This window comes from Canis lupus, chromosome 3, assembly GCF_003254725.2.
Source record: "Canis lupus dingo isolate Sandy chromosome 3, ASM325472v2, whole genome shotgun sequence".
NCBI classification, from domain to species: Eukaryota; Metazoa; Chordata; class Mammalia; order Carnivora; family Canidae; genus Canis; species Canis lupus.
The window spans coordinates 51,315,115-51,338,136 of NC_064245.1; the positions used below are offsets into that span (position 1 = coordinate 51,315,115).

General features: G+C 47.2%; 1 protein-coding gene across 5 annotated transcripts in view; it reads right to left on the bottom strand.

Moving 5' to 3' along the window:
* Positions 1-23,022, bottom strand: part of NTRK3 (neurotrophic receptor tyrosine kinase 3) — a 391,217-nt gene that overhangs the window by 140,276 nt on the left and 227,919 nt on the right. For all 5 annotated transcript variants that reach the window (XM_025436910.3, XM_035714844.2, XM_035714845.2 and 2 more), the window contains exon 12: positions 20,511-20,699. In XM_025436910.3, the coding sequence (XP_025292695.1) occupies positions 20,511-20,699 (189 nt within the window). The remainder of the gene's footprint in view (positions 1-20,510; positions 20,700-23,022) is intronic.

The window sequence follows — 23,022 nt, forward strand, 5'->3', positions numbered from 1 at the left end:
TCTCGTTTCATATCATTTTGCTTCATTCCCAAGGCTCCAACCACCACCTCAATGATGATTTAAGATATGAATATCCTGAGGAAAGGAGAAAAATTTATGTGAAGTACATTGGCAGTCCTTTCTCCACGATTTTTAATATTTTTCCTGAAGTAGAAGAAGTTTGAGAAGAATTAAACTACCCTTTTTTAATTGTAAATGATGAATAATACAAAGATATTCACATACTGCTAACAGGTGTTATTCCTGAAAGCAATTTAATAAACATCAAATAAAGAGAGTTTTATTTTAAAAGATACACAATGTATTTTCATCCACTTAAAGTCCAACGAATAGAAATCACAAATGTTAGAACAAAAAAGAGCAAAATGTATTTTTACCTCCGAATTTACACACACACATACATAGTAGGTTCATAGCAGTTACTTCAATATGGCTTTTTCTAAACTTTCAGTTCAGAGTTCTTGCCATCATACAACACTGCCACCCTTATGCTATGGAAAGAAGGGGGAAAAATTCATCTTTTTTGACAAATGTTCTTGTTTCTTTTTGGTCCACAGCTTGTTGGAGGATATTCCTGTCATTCCTCCATTATTATCTTGAAATGGTTTGGGATCAACAAGCATGGCACACAGGCCAGTATAACCTGGCTCTGCAGCTACCTTATACCCCACTCATTCAGGACTACTGACTCTTCCCAGAACACAGCTCTGCAGCTTTGCATATGCTCTTCCCTCTGCCTGGTTGCCTCTCCACTCTTGCTGCCTATAATTCCTCCTCATTGTTAAGCATTCACCACCAGAAAAACCAAGTCCCCAGCTTGCTTTTAAAAACTCAAAATAGGGGTGCCTGGCAGGTTCAGTCAGTTGAGCATCTGACTCTTGATTTCAGCTCAGGCCATGATCTCAGGGTCATGAAATGGAGCCCCATGTTGGCCGCCATGCTCAGCAGAGAGTCTGCTTGAGATCTCTCTCTCCCTCTATCTCCTGCTCACACTCACACTCAATCAATCAAATCTTTTTAAAAAATCAAAATAGAAAGGAATTTGAGAAAGTTTAGCTAGGAACTGATTAGAATGTAGATCTACTCAAAATTCGAAGGACTTTAAAAATGTGTACATTTCCATATTTAACAGGAAAAGGTTACATGTACATCCAATATATTAAGGGGCATTTGCTGTATTTGTCTATTTTCAGAACTTCTGAAAATCATGATTAAATTCTCACTAATCTGAGATTTTCTGGCAAAAATCACCTCCTCAACCTTGGCAATGAGGTGAAGCTTGGGCCTGGGTCATGGTTGGGGTCTACTCTGAGGAAAAGCCAGGACTGAAGATACACGGGTCCTGGCTACCTGCATATAAGCTGGGCACTGAATGACATCAGTATAATGTGACACTGGCTCCATGTGGGGAGACATTTCCCACCAACAAGTTACTTGCAAATGATGTCAAACCAAATCTGCGGGACCAAATAAATACTCCCAGATGACCTCGTAGGGCAGACCTGTTTTTGTGACATTTAAAGATTCCTTTTTCAGTGTAACTAAGGCAGACTATAATAACAGTATAAACAGCCCAATAGAATTGAGTGATTTTGTCCCAAGTGCAGGCAACTGTTCCAAGTCCCTTGCACACATTCCCTCACTTAATACATAGAATGCCCTGGTAAGGCAGGTCCTCCCATTATTTCTACTTTATGATGGACACATGGAGGCTCAGTGAGGTGGCAAGCAGCAAATCCGGCTTCCTGTGCTCAAGCCTACACGGCTCAAGCTCCTCATGCTCCATGGCCTCATGGGCCAGGAAGCGGAATGCACACATTTTGCCTTGCAGAAGTTCACACTCAGTTAGCTGATTCCCATCTTGCCACCTCTATGTCATCCACAACCCCCCCAGACAATGGATCTCTAGATGAACAGGTTTAATCCAACGAAGCCATTTTGACAGGGCTGCTAGGACATGGAGTCTGGACATATGGGAAGCATTTCTACACAGCCTGAAATAAAAATCTTTATACTTGCATTCTTATTCCCAAGTAACACACAAACTTGACATCCTGACCCCATCTCTGGCCTCTCCCTACACCTTGTCCATACTTATTTCTCACTTTCAAAACACTGATCCTAAGCCTTGACAAAATGCCCCACATGGAGAAGCCAGGGATGGCACAGAAGTCATAGAGGGGTGAGGATAAGCAATAAGATAAGGGTCTCTTGTTTATGTTATCATTGCCCCAAAACTGTCTTTAGATATTTGTAACAAAGCAATCATATCAAAATGACCTATTTCTTTGCTTAGTTGTCCTCACAGCACCCAATATAGTATCTAGAGCTTAGCAGATGCTCAATAAATGTTTACTGAAATAGTACTACTTTTTAAATACCACCAACAATTGTATTGAAACACATCTCAACTTCTTCAAATATTTCAGATTGGGGAAGCGGGGGAAGCAAGAATCTCACACAATGCTTCTTATTCCTTTGGTGTGTATCAGAATCACCTGGAGGGCTTATTAAAATGCACATCCCTGAGCCTCACCCCAGAGTTGATGATTTAGGGGGTGAGGGGTGTTGAAGGGGTGATCTCAGTAATTTGCATTTCTAACAAGTTTCCAGGTGATGCTGATGCTGCTGGTCTGGGGACCACACTTTGAGAACCACCGTCTTAAAAGAACAATGGTCTTCTGAAGCTCCACTGTGGATAGCTGAAACTGTATCGTGGCAGGAAATTTAAAAATTACTAACACCATCCTCCTTTGGGTGGGAGTTGAAACAGGTCATGGGTGGTGTGGAATGGAAACCTTTCCTAGCCCAGGCTCTCCACCCAGTGAGCCATCAGCTAGGGTTTGCCCCTGAAATGCTAGAGGGACAGACCCATATGCTGGCGACACTATAACCTCCAGCCCTCCACAGAAAGAATGAAAGGAAGAGAAACCCTAGTGTGCTGTTTGTTAACTGCACATGAAGTCATTTAGAAGTTGAAAAGTAGAAATGGGCTGACCCCATTGTGAGCTGATGAAGTAACAAGAAAGCTGCATGAGAATCAAATAAATGTCTAGCCACAAGTTTGCCTCCTGTTTAATGCCATTACGAACCCAGACTCTCTTCAAAAAGACTTGCAGCCAAGTCTTGTTGCCAGAATAACTTCAGGTCCAAGATTTGAAGGCAAAAATCTAAGTGAGGATCATACTGTAATGGCAACTGACTGGTTCTAAAACCAGGGCCAACCAGGGCTTTATCTGGAATGGCCATTGTTGACCCTGGCAAACAGGCTCTCTCCAACACTTGAGGAACGAATGCCTCTGGGACTCTGCCTTGCATATCTCTCCTGCAACACAGGAGCAGATTCTTCATAGGAACATGGTCTCTGATTCCTCTTCTTACCAGCTTCAGAGACTTTTCTTTTCTTTTCTTTTCCAGGAGCGAAAGGCATTAGTCTATCTATGTTTAGAAATGCACACAACAAATCAAGAAATAAATTCGTATGTGGAAGGAAAGAAATGCTAGTCTCAAAATCCAGGCAAACTTCCATTTTCATAAGCCTATGAAGACAATATAAATAAATCAGAAATTGTCGAACCTGCTGGCAGCAATCGCTAAATTTCTCTCATTCTCTGGTGCTCTTTCAGGCACAAGGGGTCTTTCTGTGTCTGCTTCAAACAGTCCCTAAATTCAACGAGAATCACCTACTTTGTTTTACCTCTTTTATTATAATGTCCGTAGCGCCTTTACTTCTCAAGTCATTACCTGTTTCTGAGAAACTGATAACAATGTCAACTGTGGTAAATAAAGACTGGAACTATTTAAATGCAAATGCTATGAATAAATTCATAACTGTTGCTTCAATAACCTAGACTGTGTAACACATGCACAAGATTTGCTCCCTCCGCCCAAGGGGCTCTTCTCCAGGCTCCCGTGACCTCCCATCCCTGCCCCTGCAAAGCCTGTCTCTGCTTCCAGCTCCTGCCACTATGGCCTGGAAGCTCCTGAGCTCCAGGATCTCTGCCTGTCTAAATTCCGCCTGGCTCTAGAGAAAGCTCAAATCCTCCATCCTTTGCCCACCTTCACCCAAACCCCTGCTTCCCTACTTTAAACAAGCCAGGGCTCGCTCTGCACACCTGGCCCCTTGAGCTGCAGGGTCCCCGTGACATGGGTCTCTGAGACATGCTTTGACTCCTAGATCACCAGGAACTGGAGGAGGCCTCTCTCCCCAGCTGGAGTCTGGCCTCTCTCATATGGGGACGATGCCACTCTGTTCCTCTCTCAGCCTCACCGCATTGATGCTGCAGCTAGGTTGCTCCATAATTATGAGCTCTGTGCAAAACCCATCTTTTGTCCTCATTTTTCTCCCGCACTGTGTTGACTCTGGAGTTGGCACTGTGATAGAGAACAGAGAAGTGCGTTTTGATTGACTGATTGCCAGCTCTACACAGCACCAATGTGAAAACAGCCCTGGCCAAACACACACGAGCCACTAAAAATAACTGCATGATTTTTAATGATATGGAAGAAAGGTCCAGGACATATTGCTAAATGACAAATTCAGATTACAAAACCGTATGCCAACTATGATCTCGTTTTGCATAACACAAGCGTATGTGTTGCTGTATACATGTCTGCGTGTGTTATTTGTTTGTGTTTATGTATCTCTGCGAGGAAAAAAAGACTGGAAGGCAGTGCATCAACATGTTCACAGCATTCATCGCTGGGTGCAGTGTGGGGGTAATTCTTGCTTCTCCACATTTTTCTAGATTTTCCCCCAAAATATTTCCAATAAATATAGAACTACTTTAAAACCAGAGACAAATAATAGGCTTTATTTTATTACTTTTTTTTTTTTTTAAATGAGTCCCAGAATGGTGAACCAGAGTTGTGAGTCACACATCAGCTCAACAAAGGATCAACCACTGACATGTGATCCTGCGGTGCCTGGTCAAGACGTGCAGGGAGAAGTCATGGGCCGTGGCGCTTTAAGGACCAGGAACTTCATTTTCCAACAGAACTGTTCCTAAGCATAGCATTACCCCTTCTTATGAACTCTCCCCTGGACCACAAGAGCTGGAGCTATTTGGGTCACTTTGCTGAGACCAAGGGGAAGAAATGAGCTTCTGTCTTGTTTGAGAGCGAGGCCAACCTCCATGGCCAGCTCCCTCTGTGACTGGGCACAGCAGGGCACACCGGCTCCCAGGAGCCTCTCACTCAACGCCTCTGCCATTTACATTCCAACAGTGTAAAATGACGGATACTTTTAATACAAGAGACCTGTCATTTATTTATTAGCTGGGGACAGGCGCTGCAGCCGAGAAGGATGCATTATAAATCAACTCCTTTCTCAGCCATTAAAAATTAATACAGTTCATAATGTAGAACGTCAGTAATTTCTTTATTAGAGCCGAGCATAATTTTTTTTTCTTTTCTTCCAGGTTTTGTTTTTACTTCGTCTCTTCCCTAAGGATATCATTTTTTCTAATGACTGGTTGGGTATAAATTACCCTAGGGAAGGGTATAAGGAAACAATGTCTTTCAGATAGAGGTCAAAATGGAGGAGTAGCATTAGAAGCTCTGAAAAAAAGACCGCTGACCAATGTCCCCTCAGAAATACAGTCTTACTATACCTCATGGAGGCTCAGCCAGGACATCTGTCATTGGTTTCTGGCCCACTCCGCCCCAAGGCGTTTTAGGTCCCTGATAGGCTAGCAGGAAAAAAGTACACAAGGATGAGGCACCTGGGTGGCTCAGTTGGTTAAGCCTTCGGCTCAGGTCCTGATCCCAGTGTCCTGGGATCAAGCCCGGTGTTGGGCTCCCTGCTCAGTGGGGACTCCCTCTCCCTCCATAGCTCCCCCTACTTGTGCTCTCTAGCTGATAAATAAAATCTTTTTAAAAAAGTAGATAAGGATGGTAATTACAGCTAGGTTGGGAGGTCTCTGTATTATCTGCTTCTTTTTCCTATTGTCTGCAGATTAACTTGACAGTAACAAAAAGAAGCATAGGTGTCCAAAGCCCAGCACCAGACCCTTCATGCCACTCCCTCCTTAGACCTGGAAGTCAAGGATGGAGGGTAGACCAGGTGATGCCAGAAAATGCCAACAAGCTGAGACACTGAGCCTTTCTGAAGGCCTCCCTTTGTGAAAACTTGCCATTAGAAGGAGGTCGACATTCTGTACTCCGTAACTTCAGAGGACACCTAAAGGAGAATCCAGAATCTACATGTCTCCATCCACTCTAAATATATGGAGAGGTTTGTGATGGTTGGGTCAACCAGGATGACCTTCTCAAGCCCCCTGCCCAAGGGAGTGTATTAAGGGGAAGGAGACCTTTCCACACCTGTCTTCACTCCCGTCTGGCATGTTTCTTGGCCCGGGGGATAGTTCTTACCAAGGTGAGCAGCATGGCACCAATGTAGCCTGAGAGCGTGGATGTCTTGGTCAAACCAGCCACGACTGAGTTAAAGCTCTTAAGTAACAAATCCCCACAAATCCCCAAGCACATATTTAAAATCTATTTTCAGAATTACACTGAGCATAATTCAACCAATCAATGAGCCATTAGGAGTTTAGTCCCAACACTTCTTCATTACCGGTGGCATTAGGGCTGCCCGACTCAGCAGAATCCAAAGCGAAGAGTTGCTGCATCACCAGGAATTCTAGGTCTGGGGATGGGTGCTAACGCAGTGCCTGGTGAGAGGCCTGGCTGGCCACAATCTGGGCAACAAATTAAGCTACACGGCCACCAGGGACAGGATAAGGGGAGGCCTGGCCCACAAAGAGGGCAACTTAGCTCTAAGTCCTTTCATCTGCCTCCTTCTGTGTAGCCCTGGTGTCACCTCCAGGGCCTGTGGCTAGCTGGACCCTGCTCTGAGAGGCCCCCCTCTGGGGCTCCAGATGGCCTCCTGGGGTAGAAATGAAGAGGAGGGGGCTGCCTACAGAGGAAGTGCCTAGAAAGGGACTGCCTTCTATTGACTCTATGGCAGGCCTCATAGGCCACCCAAGCTAGCATCTGTCTGCAAACCTGTGAGACCATCCTCAGTTTCCCAGAAAGGGGGGTGCAGATGGGTGAAAGTCAGCTAATGGTGAGGGGAGGCAGCCCGGGGCCAGGGCACAGGATACACTGAGTGTGTATCCTGGCTCTGCCATGACCAGAGAGCAACCTCAGGGCAAATACCTTAGCTTCCCTGAGTCTCAGTTTCCTCATCTTTCAAGGTGGGGGGTGGGTCACAACACTACCAATCCAGGTAGGTTTCATGTAAAAAAAACCTCACGAGGGCAAGAGGGGGTGGCAGGCTGTGTCACACCACGGTGTTGTCACTTCCCAGCTGGGAGCCTGTAGCAAACGTCTTAACCTGTCCTGCGTCTCAGCTTCCTTATCAACGAAATGGGGAAAGGTAACAGCACCTACCTTATAGTGTGCGTAAAAGTGAAATAATCTATTAGAGTTAAACTGTTTTCAATGCCCGAGAGTAAACACTATGCAGTGAAAGATTTTATGATTGTTTTAATGTACCTAAAGTTCAGAGCCTGGTTGTTAACAGGCACTGACAGGTACCCAGCAGAGGTTACTGCTACGCTCCTCACACCCTCCCCTCTTACTCTCTCCTCACCACCCCCTGCTCCCACCTACTCTCCAGAAACTATGCTCCCAAAGGACCCTACAGCAGCTCCCAGGAATTAACAGTTTGCTCGGCTGAGATCATCATATCCAGCTACAGCCACATGAAGGAATCTTTCTTTGCTCGGGCATGTAAGTATAGCCTTGAAAATTAGCAGAACTGTTTTCCAGACCAGAACAGCACTGACGACAACCACAAATTACCAGGCTGCTCTCCCTAAAAGGAAAAATACGAGTAGCACTGACACAGGATCAGTGTCCTCACCCTCCTCCTCCCACCTCTACCCCAAGAGGCCTCTGCTCACTCTCAGGGGAGCAGACAACAGCCACCACTTGTGAGGCAGAATGATGAGGTGAACATGGTCTACCCTTGGAGAGGACTAAAGTGGCAGCCACTGTTATTTCTAACAGCCACTTCTCGTGTCTTCCCTGCTAACAGAACCCTGTGGAGGTATCTGCCCACTCCCCTCCAGGCAGCTCTATGCCTCAGGAGAAGTGAGTTCTATCCTCAAGTCCAGAGGACAATCTAGAAGGGCCTAGGGTGCTTGTGGTAATTCCATTCCCTTTGTGGGCAAACTGCTTTAGGAAGATGACCTAATTCTGGCCCAGAAGACAAGAGGGAAAGACTGCTGGGGGCTTCAGGGAAAGGTTTTGTCAATTCCAATCCACACCTAAGAAGAGACAACTCTGTGCTGTCCTTGGTCCCTGGGTTTAGTGCTGATGGCTGAACCTGCTGCAACCATTCTGTAACCATGAGGAGAGCCAGTTTGGTAGTAAAGCAAAACACAGAAAGATAGAGGCAAGAAAATCATGGAAGAGCAGATCCAAAGCCCTCCTTCACCAGACACCTTTCCTAGGCTATTTACTTGAGTTATGTGATGCTCTGTTTCTTTCTTGGAAGCCCAGTGGCTCACAATGGTCTAGTACTTGCAGCCAAAGTACTAGACCATTGTGATTGTATCACTTGTATCAAGTGATACAATCAGTGTCCAAAACATGAGATAGGTGTGCAAATATGGCAAGACCCACATACGTGTGTATTTGTGTATGGAGGTCTCATGTATGTTTGCGGAGAAAGAATGAAGGAGTTGTATACTCATGTTTAAGAACAAGCAAAGGGATGCCTGCATGGCTCAGTTGGTGAAGCATCTGCCTTTGGCTCAGGTCCTGATCCCTGGATCCAATCCTGAATCTTAGGATTGAGCCCTGTATTGGGCTCCCTGCTCAGAGGGGAGCCTGCTTCTCCCTCTCCCTCAGCACCTTCCCCCTCACTCGTCCTCTCTCTCTCTCTTTCAAATAAATAAATAAAAATTTTTTTTAAAATAACAAGCAAAACAGGAAGTCACTTGAGCATCAAAGCATCATGGTACAGAGGGTACCATGAGGGCATGGACATATAAGTAACTCAATGTGAGGCACTTGGATAGGAATACAGAAAAGCAGGGAGGCTTATGGGTGCTGTAGTTTCAACGAAATAATGTTTGCTGACCAGGAGAAGGGTAAAATAAAGAATAAAAAGCTAACCAAACAAAAGAATCCCACCATGAATCTGTCTACCACCTTCAAGTTGGGCTCACAGTTTTTCGGTCTCATTAACCCAAACGGAAATTGGCCTGAGCCCATTACTCATCTACACCAATTACTTCCTGACAACCAACATATTACAGCCCTAACTCCTATGAGCATTTCTGTGGCTGTAGAACTGGGTGATAAAATGCTATTTCTTAGAGTTGGGGAAAAGAAGTCATTGGAGGGAAGGATGTTTGTCTTTTGAGAAATATCATCAGGCTTTGAAAATCTCTATTTTTGACACCACCAAGCTGGTTTCCCCCAACAGCATATTTGAATCAGGGATTGTAAAAACAGTTGTAAAAATACTGTTGTCAAGGGAAGAATGATTATGTATATGTCACTTAGGCAAGTTGACAGGGCACTTCCAAATTCTCGCACCACTTCATCTCACAAAATATCAGCTAAGGTGCTCACATTTTCTCATCTCAAGTCTAGAGAGGATGGATGTCTTGCCCATAGTCATGCAGTGACGGAGCTGGTAGGCTGGGACCAAGATCTAGGACCAGCCTCTCCCCACCCTACTCCTTTTATTTTCTAATGAAAAAGGACACCGTATAACCAAGGGTTCAGTTCACTCTCTTGGCTGGCTGAGACCTTGCCCTGGCCTATTTCATGCCCAAAGCATCATATATCCTTCTTGAAATAAAGATGTACTTTGACATTCCACACAATGATTTGGAAACAGTGGCTTGGGAGGCAGCATCTTGCATCTTTGTGCATTTCTTCTTAGGAACAGCTCCCTGAAATTTCAATCCTAAGTGGCAAATCTGCCTGGAAACAGTGAAATGCAGGAAGCAGGAATGCAGTGAAAATTTGGCCATGACCAGCATCTCCGGATCTGGGGGTTTAGGAAGTGTTAGAAGCACCTGCAAAAGCTTCTAGGCAGAGAACAACAGACAAAGACCCCCCTGATCCACTTGAATGAAGGGCACTTAGCTCTCTGCCAGAAATCCCGAAGAATGCCACCACCCCAACTCTGGGCATTCCCATGGAACGCAGCCACTTCCTCTCCCTCCCAGAGGCTTGGGAAGAAATGTGACAGTACACATGCCAAACGGGTTCAGGCCCATCTGGGCACTCTGTCAGATGACTTACCACATCTGCTGGGGAGGCGAAAACAGAACCCCAAACCCCCAGAACAGCCCAGAATGTGATCCATGGAACATCTGTGTCCACAAAGATGTTAACAGGTATACCTCAAGAATCAGGCTCAGAGGCTCAATAAATCTGGGAAGTGCTGCAGAGCCAAGGCTCCTCTTGCAAAGTTGCAATGACCTTTATCCTTGAAGCCTCTCAGCATCCCACAGTAAGACACTTACTTAATCCACATTTTCCTGAACTTATTCGACCACAGAACATTGTTTTTGAGAAATGCCTATTAACATCCCTCAGAGCATACAGCATTAAAGGCAGCTAAGGAGAAGCTGGAAGGGCATTTGGACTCAGGGCTTCTGGCTAAGAGGTGGGTAGCACTTGGGTCTTAGTTATTGACCATGAAGAATATAGCACAAAGGGAACAAGTACCTCCGGCCTCTTTGGCAATCTCCCATCAGGATTATGACTCATGTGCTCATTCAGAGGAAATGGAAATGATGATCATTTTCTCCTGGAAAAGGGCTTTTGGAAAGAGAATACTAATAGGGACCACCACTAATGATAGAGCCCCCTGCTGTCTCTAACCACGGGGAGGGGGAATCTTTTTTCTCCTTCCCCGTCTTTTAGCCTCTGTCCATAAAAGAGTAGTTTTTATCTCCTTGGAGACAAGAGAAGTAACCCCAGCCTTTCCCTCAACCTGGGCCCCTGGCTCCTCCCTCTGAGAAGTGAGTGAGGTATCTGATGGACGAGACAAGCAGGGTCCATCACCGGCCATCCTATTTCTTTTCTGAGCAGGGCAGAAAAGGAAGATTGTCCCTGCATGCTGCGTGGTTTTCCAGAGGGCAACAGAACTCCCTGACTTGCAAAAGGTGAGGCAGACCATAGCCCTCCACGCAACTGGATGAACATCTGCTGTGCAGATGCAACTCCTGTGTGTGCATCTCAAGTTCAAGCTTTGGCAGAGGTATCAAGAAGCCCACTTTGGCTTTAAGTTCAAGCAATTTTCTCCAGTCCAGCAATAAAGCCCCACTTTTGATTCCTCTCTGACCCCTGTGTGTATTTCTTAGCTGACTCTGAATTACCATCCTGAAAAAACTCAGAGCAGACAGGATGCCAGAATCCAGTTGGAAGAGAAGAGAGAATGGTATCTCTGGGAAGTCTTGAGCTGGAGAGGATCTCCAGAGGGGAGTTAATCCTCCTACTCCTTGAGGACAAGTCTGAGGACATGCCAAGGAGACAAGTAGTCCTTCTGTGTGTAGGGCTCTAAGCAGGAAACAAAAGACCTGCTCCACATCCTCCTCACTTTCAACTGTTGGGAGCAACCTCTCCTAGGCCCGCATTGCAATGATGCTACTCCAGGTTGGGGGTCTCAGCATTCTTCACTTCCTCCACCTTGAAGCACATGCTTATCCCCCAAGTACTTTTTTTAAGCCAATTACTGTGTATTTACAGTGAGCACAATTATACCTAATTACTTAATTAGCATGACTGCATGCAGCTACTAACTTTGAGTATGTGATTATGGCACGGAAGCACAGAACAAATGAGGTCATGATATTCAATAGGAAGGCAGGTTGTCCTGGCTCAGGGAGATGGAGGTGAGTCTGTCCCTTTGGACTAGTTGGTTGCAGCTCCAAAGTGTGTGCTCAGGAATATCTAGTAGATTCAGACAATTTAGGGGAAATGGCATCATTTGATTTTTTTTTTCTTCCTGGGACAGAGAACAAAGACAAAATGTCATGCTTTGCTTATGCCTAGATCTGGGGGTCTTGGGAGTCAGTGACCAACAGAGGTTAATCTCTAGGGGCTGAGACCCCCAGGACCAGTTTGTGGGCCTAGGACTTAATGCCCTGGACTCCCAAGATAACCAAGATAACCCACTCTGGCATCACCCAGCTCTTTCTAGAAAGTTAAATGGGAATATGCCTGAGCAGTCCTTTCCTCTAGGAACCTTGGTCTCACCAAACCTAACATTGCAGGATCCTGAGGGATCTGCTGCTTATTCTAGTTGTATCTGAAAATAGGACTGAAGAGGAATCAGAGGAGGAATCGGAGGAAACAATCCTAACTTATGTTCACTTAAAATGTTCTATGAGGAGGCGCCTGGGTGGTGCAGTCAGTTAAATGTTCGACTCTTGGTTTCAGCTCAGGTCATGATCTCAGGGCCCTGGAAGCAAGGCCCATGTCAGGTTCCACACTGAGCATGGAATCTGCTTGAGATTCTTTCTCTCTCTCTCTCCCTCTGCCCCTCCTGCTCATGGATATGTGCACATGCACAAGTGCACATGCTCTCTCTCTCTCAAATAGATAAATGTATATTTTTCAAAAAGTTCTATGAAAGACTACCTGGCAAGCAAGACCTGGAGACAACCCATTGGCCGAAAAGGCTAAAGTAAGATGTCAATATTACCTTCACTACTATCTGATCTATAGTTGGACCTGCAGTTAGCCCATTTAGATCCATCCAGCAGAATAAAGGGGGAGATGCCTCAGAACCCCCACCCCATGTCACATCTAGCCAAGCCTGCCTCCTAAATCAGCCACAGGGAGAAAATGGCAATCCTTAGTATGCCAGCTTCCTCTTCTCAGCTGTACTCCCAGAGGAGGAGCTCCCAGCCCAGCCCTGTAACCAGATCCCCTTCCTTCCATCAGGCAAGTCCATCAGAACTTCTGCTACAGAAAAACCTAGAAAGCCTTCCTCTGCAGGAACAGCTGCTGCTGCTGCCGCTTCTGTTACTCATGACAGGCAGGCCCCAGCCTCCCAGACAAAGCAGCCCATTTTCCATATTTCATCTGCAAGTCCATTATGCTGAGCTAAGTGGCTGGGAATAAACACCCATCATTACCCTGCACTAAGCGATGTTTGTTAGTACAGAAGGTGACAGAAATCTATATCATGCTGATGCGCTATTAATACTGCATTACATGCACAGACTCTGGGCTCCCCACCACAGCTGGGAAACCAGCTTTAGCAGCTCCTCTTCCAGAAAAGGCAAGCTCTATGGCCGACTGGCCCAGAAGAGGAGGAGGAGATAAGCCACTCGCTCATTCTTGATGAAAGAACCACTGGTTCCAGCTGAAAGGGCACAGTCCACAGACCCAGCAGCTCCAGCTTGGGTTATCTGTGTGGAAGTCCTTGTCTTGTAGGCTGGTATGTGAGGGTGAGTGAGTGCATCAAGCAATTGACCTGGGGAAAGAGAATGAGGCTAGGACCCCCAAACAGCTGCAATGTAGCCAAAGTGGTGTTAGGAAGGGGGGGGGAATGTCCTCCTCTCCACTCTAGCACCCACAGCAGAGTACCTGACACTTCATAAAAATCAGTGAATGTCTTCTCACTGACCAGGAAATGAAGGAGAAGATAGAGTTTAAGGGAACCGACAGAGATGGTTTTAGACTGCCTCATAAGCACCAGGGGCAATGAAGAAAACCCCAGGACAGAGCTGCCAGGTCAGCCAGGGAGGATCTGTGATAGATCTAGGGAAGCAGCATGAAGAGGTGGCCAGCCAGGAGGGGCTGAAAGTCAAATGCACACCTATGGTTCAAAGCATAGAGACTCATGTGGAACACAGAACCAGCGTGGGAGGCCTGAAGTCTAGAGCCAGCGTGACAGTAACACATGGGGATACAGTAGGCATTAGCCAGGATTCAGGGAAACTGAAACAAAAGGAATCAGTGGCGCTGAAGTCCTAATCCCCAGCACCTCAGAACGTGATCTTACTTGGAAACGGGGCCATTACAGATGTAATCAGTTAAGTCAAGATGAGATTAGATAAGTCATACTGAAGCAGGTTTGGAGGGGCGCTAAGCCAAAAGGCCAGGTGTGCATAGAAGAAGGCAGCCACGGGGGGAAGAATGCCATGTGAGGACAGAGGACTGGAATAGTACAGTGGCAAGGGATACTGGCGATGCCACCAGCAGCTATATAAGGGCGAGAAAGGGTTCCCCTACAGGCTTCAGAGGCAGCGTGGCCCACTGACACCTTGCTTTAGACTTTTAGCCTCTTGAACCCCAAGACAATAAATCTCTATTGTTTGAAGCCACCCAGTTCGTGGTACTTTGTCCCAGCAGCCCCGGGGAAACTTGTACAATCCTCCAGTGGAAGAACAGATAAGAAACTGCAGGACACCCATATGATGGAACATTATTCCGTGGTGAGAAGAAATAAGCTATCAAGCCACAAAAACACATGAAAGAATGCAAAATACGCATTACTAAGTGAAAGAGGCCAATCGGAAAAGCCTACCTACTGTGTAACTCCAACCATATGACACCCAGAAAAGGTAAGACTGTAAGAGACAATAAGATCAGTGGCTGCCAGCAGTTGGGAAGGGGAGACGACCAGGTGGGCTGAAGAGGGTCTGTAAGGGCGGCGAGACTGTTCTGTGCGACACTGTAATGGTGGATTCATGACACTGCTTTTGTCAGAACCGACAGGACGACACCACCCAAAAAGTGAACCTACTGGCCACGGACTTCAGTTGACTACTGAATATGTCGTACTGCTTCATCAGTTGTAACAAATGCACCACACTGGCAGGAGATGGTGACAACAGAGAAAACCGGTGGCAAAAGTGGGAGCAGGTGAGTGAGAACTCTCCGTGCTTTTGACTTAATGTTTCTGTAAACCCGAAACTACTCTAAAAATAAAAAGTAAAGAAAAACTGGCTTAACCTCAGGGCCATGTACTGCCTTATCTGAAGGCAACCATGGTCTCTTGGGGACTCGGTTCTGCGGAAAATTCAAAGGAATAAGTGCCAATAGCCAGATCAAGGCTGCCCCAGCCGCATGACCACAGGGCACTTCAGCCGAAGTCCTCCTGGGGATCCCAGCCCTGAACAGCCTGTCTGTAGCACTGTCCCAATCCAGGAAATGAGGAGAACAGTGGGCCTCCACAGAACAGCAAGACCGTCCTCGGTCCTCAACGGACAGCTGCCCCGAGCTCAGGAGGTGCTGAGCAAATGCCTGTGAAGCACTGGAATCCTTGGCAATGCCGGCGTCAGCAGGCCTGGGTTTTAATGTCAAGCCTCTCTCTCAAGAGCCAAGCAATCTAGAATAAGTCACTTAAGCTCACTGAGCCGTAGTCCTCTCTACAGAGTGGGAATGGCAGCATCTTCCTCAGGAAGGGGGTGCAAGGTCCCCCGAATAAAGGAAGTGTAACACCAAACTACTGCTTGGTTCAGAGGAGGCTGCTGGGTGCAGAGCAACAACCCTTGCTTCTGTCTGTGCCATCTCTAGAGAGCCCAGGCCACAAGGATACACTTGCCAGGCGTCATCCGGCGCACATGGCTAGTTGCTATCTCCCTGGACTCCATTCCCGTGCTGTATCTTCAATAGGAAATGAAGAATTATGACATGTAAGAGCTTCTTCTTGGAATAAATTCAAAGTCAGTTTGGGAAACAGAACACACATTTTTGAGAAGTGACAGGATGACCTAAGATTTGATTCAAAGTCACTGGAGACTAGAGTGTGGCATTTACTCTGGTCCAGGGGCTCCCAGGGGGAGAAGGTCATTTTGCCATAGCCTGGGCCTAGGAAGAGGCTGGAAATAAGCCAGGTGTTGAACAATGGGAAGAGGGTGCAGAAAGGGAGAAAGGGGTGTGTGGGCCAAGCCAGAAAGGGAGACGGGAATCTCAAGCAGGAATTACACTAAAGCAGGAGTTGGCAGTGTGGGATTGGCATTCTGGAAAGAAGCCACTATGGGTTGAGGCTGGGGAATCATGGGCAGAAAGGTGGGGGGTGAAACCACAAGGTTCCGTGAGTAGTCCCCAGGGAACAGAAGATGCCGTTTGCATCTTGGAGATCAGCTACAGTTGGCAACAAGTCCCTGAGGGTAGGGACTATGCATGCCCTGTTCCCCATTGCTTCCAGAGTCTAAAAGAAGGCTTCCCACAACCCTCAATAAATATGGACTGGACAGATGAAAGGGAGGAAAATCAGCACAGTCAGAGTGGCTTGGATGCTAAGGATGAGAACAAAGAGGAGTATGGTCAAGTTTTGCAAAGAGATCAAGGATGGTGAAGTCAGGGTTTCTGGGTAAGTGGAGAGAGACATGGAGCTGCAGGGCTGGGACCCTAAAGAGGTTCAGGGCTGAGCGCAAGGTGATCAAATGGACCCACTCTGCCAGGGAAGAGGAAGGCATAGTTGGCCAGGGCAGGGACAGGTCCCTGTGCACAGGCCCACCAGCAGGGGCAGAGATCAAAGGGATGGAGAAGTGGAGTGGGCTGGCTCTGGGAAGGTGACAACCAAGATGGAGACAACCTGTGACTAAACCAGAGGCCCTGATTTGGGGACAGAGAGAGGGAGGACACTGCTTAGCTCCCCAAATAGCCTCTGCTCACTCCACCAACAGGCAAACAGTCTTCTGAGAATAGGTCTTGGAAAGAGGGATGAACAGAGAAGTCTAGGGCCTGAAGCAGAGCCAAAGCGCCTTCCAGCTGGCCTGGGGGAAAGAGCCAAAACGTGACTCCTTGGACAGCAGCTGGAGATCCAGCCCCAGCATATGTATAACTACTGTGGCCCAAGGCTGTCACAAGGTGACCAAGGGCCCTGTGTTGCTACAAACACCTCCCAACTTCTTCCCACTGGTCCCTCTAGGCCAGCCCTATGATTTCTCATTCCATACGATCTAGCCCCAAATCAGCTGTGTGACAAGAGGCCTGGATCCATTTCCTGACGTTTTTGAGAACCAGGCGTTTTCAATAAACAAGAAGGGGGCTTCAGCTTCCACACCTATTCCCGAGTAGGACCTTTATCACTCGGGTTTTTCAGAATCCCTGGAAAGGCCAAATAAATTGAGAATGAAGACAATGCCAAGCGTAGAGCGCTTGTTGGGAATGCAGGCAAGCCTCTGAAAAGGGATGGTACAAGGCGATCTCCAAACACCCTTGCAGCCCTGACATGCTGTGAAAAATGCTATGGATCAGATGGAAGGCAGATAGAGGGAAAGGCAGGGAAAGAGCAGCATCTTGATAACTCTGGTCAGAAAGGTCCCACCACTTATGGTAAACACATATTTAAGAAAGCGAAGTGCTTTTGTGCTACATCCATCACCGGGAGACTCAGGAAAATGTCTGAAGCCAGGTTGCATGACGTCCCCGCAATCTCTTCCCATGTTGCACGTTTTTACATGGGATGCAGAAGGGAATCAGGTGGGAGATACCTCGGGGGACGGATAATATGAGCACTTCTCTTCCCTTAATCCCATTTCTTGCCATCTCCCCAAAAGCGTGACCCCAGCCTTGTCTGCAGAATCACCAATGTTCTGCGCGTATTTATCTGCCAGCGTGCATGTGGCTTTAATTATTTATGACAGTGTCTCATCACACTCGGGGATGTGTCTTGGAGTCACTTCTCTCAGCTGATGAAGCCTTTATAATCAGAGACCTGCTGCCGCTTACCCAGTAAATCTCAGCCCGGGGGTGGGGGTGGGGGAGGTGGCAGGCGCTGCCCTTCCCTGGCTGTGGGAGTCAATCGTAGACTCACAGAGGCAGGGTTAGCCAAACCTGGTTACAAGGCTCCTGCACAGTTTGTTGTTGCCATACGTGCTTTCTGAAAACAATTAGGAGCCATCCACTGTCTACTGACAGGACAAAACATACTGTTTCCTCCGAAAAGGACACTTTCCCTAATATTGAAGGGTTTTAACAATCCAGAATCAGCTTTGATTTCCCCTGGGTGAGGTGTTTGTTTGTTTATTCCTTCAGATTTTCATCCATAAGCCTGCTTCCCTTCCACCTCCACGGACCCTTCCTTCCTGTTTATACAGAAGTAACACCTGGATCCTTCAAAAGTCTACTTCCAATCACAAACTCAGGGATTAGGGAGGAAAGCTTCTCCTCCACACAGTTGGTAGGGCCATCGCTCCTTGGCTGGGGCTGGGTCCTGACACTGAAGGGCACTCAGATCCTGTGGCTCTCCACAGTTCGCTCTTATTCTAATAGCCCAGAGGAAGCCGTCCTCCCATGAGCAAGATCCATCCCCACCTGACAAGCACTGAGAAGCTGGTATCAGGAGCACATGAGCACAGATACAACCCAGAGACTCTATACGAGAAGCCCAGAACTTCCCCTACAGGGCACAGAGTCCATCCTCATTATTCACAGATTCTGGATTCACAAATTCGCCTTCTCGCTAAAACTTACATGTAACCCCCGAACTACTACTGGCAGCACTTTCGTAGTCATTCACAAACATGAAAGAGGTGAGAAATGTGAGTCACCTGATGTGCACATTCCCATGTGACATTCTGTCTTCTTGTTTCTGGTCTCCTACCAGTGTCCTTTTTGTTGTCTATTTGGTGCCATTTTTTGCATATTTGTGCTTTTGGTGGGGGGCGGGGTGTGGGGGGATTTCCCCGGTTTAAAATTTCCCGAGCATAATGCTGAAGCGCCATCTAGCATTCCTATGAGCAAGAAGGCCTATGGAACAAACAGGTGTGTTAGATACGCTTCGCTCAGGCCCGAGTCATAGTGCTGACCTTGAGATTGCTGTTAATGAACCACAGCATCCATTAAATAAGTATCTCCAAACAGAAGCACACATAAAACAGGTTATGTATTGATTAGTTGATAAAAATGTTGTGACCAGACATTCAGAGGAACCTAACCCTATATGTCCCCTAGGAGCCATGGTTCAGTGTCCGCTAATTCAGTGTTCCTGGTGACTTTATTGGAATGTAACTACTGTGAATAACGAGAATCAATCGTATATTCAATACAGCAATGCCTACGTCTTTGCTCAAATGCCAGCATCACTCTAGAAAGCTCAGCATCACCAACTCTAGACTGAGCCTGGAGCCACGCTACCATCACAGAAAGGCTTTCCTTCCAGCCACACTCACATCAGCCCCAGATGAACCTGCCTGGAGGCAAGACCTTTAGCCAGAGCAGAACCATCCTAAACACAGTGTCCCCCACTATTTATCTGAATCACAGTTTATTTTTCTTCCCTTGTCTTGGTCCATAACCCAGACATCCTTCCTCTGACGTTGATAGGGTTATGCGGTAAACAGAGACCAGTTCTGGAGGGCACCCAAGGTTGGGAGTCACATGATGACCTTATTCTGACTTGAGCCCAGTCCCTCTCACTGTGGCCATCGTCTCACTACAAACAGAACCAGGGAAACAGAAGCAAAGGTCAGTCAGAGAGCTGAATGCCTGCTCTGCTGTAAGGTGGACAGCAGGAGCAGCAAGAGTTCTGTGAGCTAAGGTGAGGCCCGAGTACAGAGTGCTCAGCCAGCAGAAAAGCAAGACCTGGGGTGCTTCTTCCTTGGCCAAAACCCTGAACCCATAGAGAGAAGAGAACCAATGGCAGAAGCCTGGGGACAGCCTCCCCAAATCTCAGTTTTTCTGTCTGTAAGATGAGTCCTTAACCTAGCCCATCCCTTCCAGCCCTCAGATGGCCTCCAGAGGCCTTTGGACTGTCTCCTGAACTAGCTGACCATTTCTCGAGGGCAGGAGCAGGAGAGGGTGTGCACTGGATTTGCTAGGCCTACACTGCACCTGGGACGCAGCAAAAGGAGCACCTGCTGAGTGGAAGGTCCAAGCCCCGGAGGCTCCAGAAGCTGGGAGAGGCCCGGGGAGCAGGGAGAGGCCCTAGCAGAGCTCAGCAGAAAGACAAGGAGGGAGGCTGGAACCAACAGTGGGCGAGAAACAGGGAGGAAACAGGTGCCCTGAATCCTCTGATCCCTGTGGGACATCTGTAGAGGGGGGTGAGGTGTCCTAGCACTGGGGCCTTGATCAGGTTCTCAGAAAGTGCACACTTCGGTTGCACTGGAGAGGCAGCTAGAGAGATGTTTCCATTCAAACAGTACTCAGCACCCTTCATTCCCTTCTCTTCTCCTGGAGGCTTGGGCAGAGGGTCTGATAACCTCAAGGGTTCCTATCTGGACAGTGTTGGGTTACATTTCCTAAATGCAGAGGCCAGGTCTCTAGAAAAGACCAGCCCTGTGTGTGTCCCCTGCCTTCCTGGGAATACCTCTTCATGTGGGGCTGGGCCTCCTACATCTAAGCTCCCTCCTAGCCTGAGCCCTCTCTGCCCAGGAGACTCTGCCCCAATGAAGACCCCTAGCCCAGGCTACTTTTCAAGTTTTGAGACAAATAGGGAGGGTGTCTTAGAGAGTGGGAGGTTAGCAGGTGGTAGGTCATCTCAGAAGGTTTCAGAACCCCAGCTATGTGGTCTATTGCCATGCCACCCTCCCCTGCCCTCCCCAGAAGGGACAATGTTCTACTGCAGTACTCACACGTGTCTGGCTTGTGGCAGTTGTGTCCCTGACGGAAGTACTGAGGGTTCTCAATGACTGGGATGCGGGTCATACCGATGACCACCGTGTCTGGCCCAGCGTCCAACGATGAGGGCGTCGTGATGCCATGGTTGATGTGGTGCAGGGGGCTGGCTGAGTCCTCCTCACCACTGATGACAGCCACAGGACCTGTGCACACCAAGAGAGACACAGAATATCAGTGAAGTCGCGCCTGGGCAGTGCCCAGCCCTGCCCATAGATCCTTTTGCTATTTCTGCCACCACGTTTCTGTAAGAGTATAATCCACTGGAAGAGTATTCCCTGAATGCTTTGGAGTCTGCCTTCAAAGAACCACCCATTCGATCTCTTTCTTGAGAGAGAGAAAAGCCCACTCCATCACACCATGGAAACAGCTGCGAAATAGTGTATCAGAGTGACTGTGCCATGAACTATTTTCACTTCCCCCAAATTCAAATTAGTTCAAAATAATGCAAATTTTAAATGAGTTCTTCACTTACGTAGCAACAACGAGATTTACAAAAATTTACATAGCTGTGATTTGCACTCTGTTCCTGGGTGGGTCACATCCCTAGTTTCTGATTCAGGTGGTCTAGGGACACACCTGGGCATCAGAATTTGAAGAAATCCCATGTCAGTACCATGCACAGTCAAGGCCTAGAACCTCTAATTAGGGCCTTGGAGTGCCTTAATTAGTCTTTCCAGAGTGGCCCTCCAATTCCTATAGGAATGTATCCAGCTTTCACTGGACTCTGCTATGGCTTCTGACAATCCATAGGGAGCTAAGCCCAGTATGGGCTCAGATTGAACCTAAGCCAGCTTTCAAAGTGACACTAATTCAGCTGCATCACTGTTAGCCTTCAGGTAGCCAGGTCAGCTGCCCACCCTTGAAAGATCCACATTGCTCCAGCGTCTTCAAGGAACATCACTCGCATCTTCACCAACCCCAACTCTACCATGTTCCAAACCAAAGAAAAAACCCAGTACCTCAGGTGATTTACAAACACAGGTTGACAAAGATTATTGTCACCACAGTCTTGGCAGAGCAATGATTCTATTTGCTGGTGTGATTCCTCCATACGTACAAATAAAACTCATGTCAAGTGAATTAGCTGTGACTGTGGCTTCGTACAACTGGTGTTTGAAATGCTTTGCAAGACACATGGTCCCAAGACAAAGTGCCCGCTGTGATTTGGTTTTGAGGCTTACACAGTACTGCTGCTGCAGAAGTCTGACATATCTACTGAAGTTTATGGGGAGGATATTTCCTATCGAATAGCGAGGTGAAGCTCCAATGAGGCAGAACTAAAGGAAAACTAATAAATGAGGCCTGAGTTCCCTGAATTCCACTCCCTTGGTACAGACAGGCTTATGCCAACCATGACAAGTGCCTGATGGAGTTTGGAGACCACATAGCAAAAGGAACCACACTTGGTGATCATCACTCGCCCTGCAAGTGGAGGCCAGTGCTGAAAACTTATAAACTCTGAAAACCTTTGTTGTGATTCCAATGAAACAGTGAAAGCTGAGCACAGGTTCTTATCATTCCCCTCTTGCTGAATGCCTCTAAAATATAAAGAAATATTTGTGTACAAGGAGAATGAAGAAGGGAGACAAGAAGGAATAAGATATCTCAACGTTTTGGAAGATGAAAAATGAAATGATGTAAACTTCCTCACAAAGGGACTGCAGGAGGAATATTTAGAGAAAGCCAGTTCAGTGGGGTCACTCAGGACATGAAGGCACAGCATAGGCCTGAAGGCTGGAGTGGGGCTTGGGGCTGGAACAAAGTACCCAAGCCATGACCTTGCCCCCCCGCCCCCCCACCACCAGACTAGTAGTTTCTTCCTGGAGAAAATTAACTGGAGAGGCTGAGGGGAAGAGCTGGTTGCCTCCTTCCTGCTCCTGGAAGACAGAAACCAAGTATACCCACGCCTCTCACTGACCCTATTCCCAGTCTCCTCCCCTGTAGGAGATTCAGAGGATATTCTCTGCAGAAACTGAATGTCTCAAAAAAAATACCTCGATGTTGGGCACCTGGGTGGCTCAGTCACTTAAAGCATCTGACTGTTGACTTTAGCTCAGGTCATGATCTCATGGTCATTAGATCGAACCCTGCATCAGGCTCCATGCTCAGCGGAGAGTCTGCTTAAGATTCCCTCTCTCTTCTCTCTCTCTCTCTCTTATTTAAAGGTAAATAAGTCGGGATCCCTGGGTGGCGCAGCGGTTTAGCGCCTGCCTTTGGCCCAGGGCGTGATCCTGGAGACCCGGGATCGAATCCCACGTCGGGCTCCCGGTGCATGGAGCCTGCTTCTCCCTCTGCCTATGTCTCTGCCTCTCTCTCTTTCTCTCTCAATCTGTGACTATGATAAATTAAAAAAAAATAAAATAAAAAAAAATAAAGGTAAATAAGTCTTTAAAAAAAGAAAAGGACCTAGATGTTGACATTTGGTGGTCTCCCAATGAAGTCATGTGTAGTCTGTGATTATGCCAC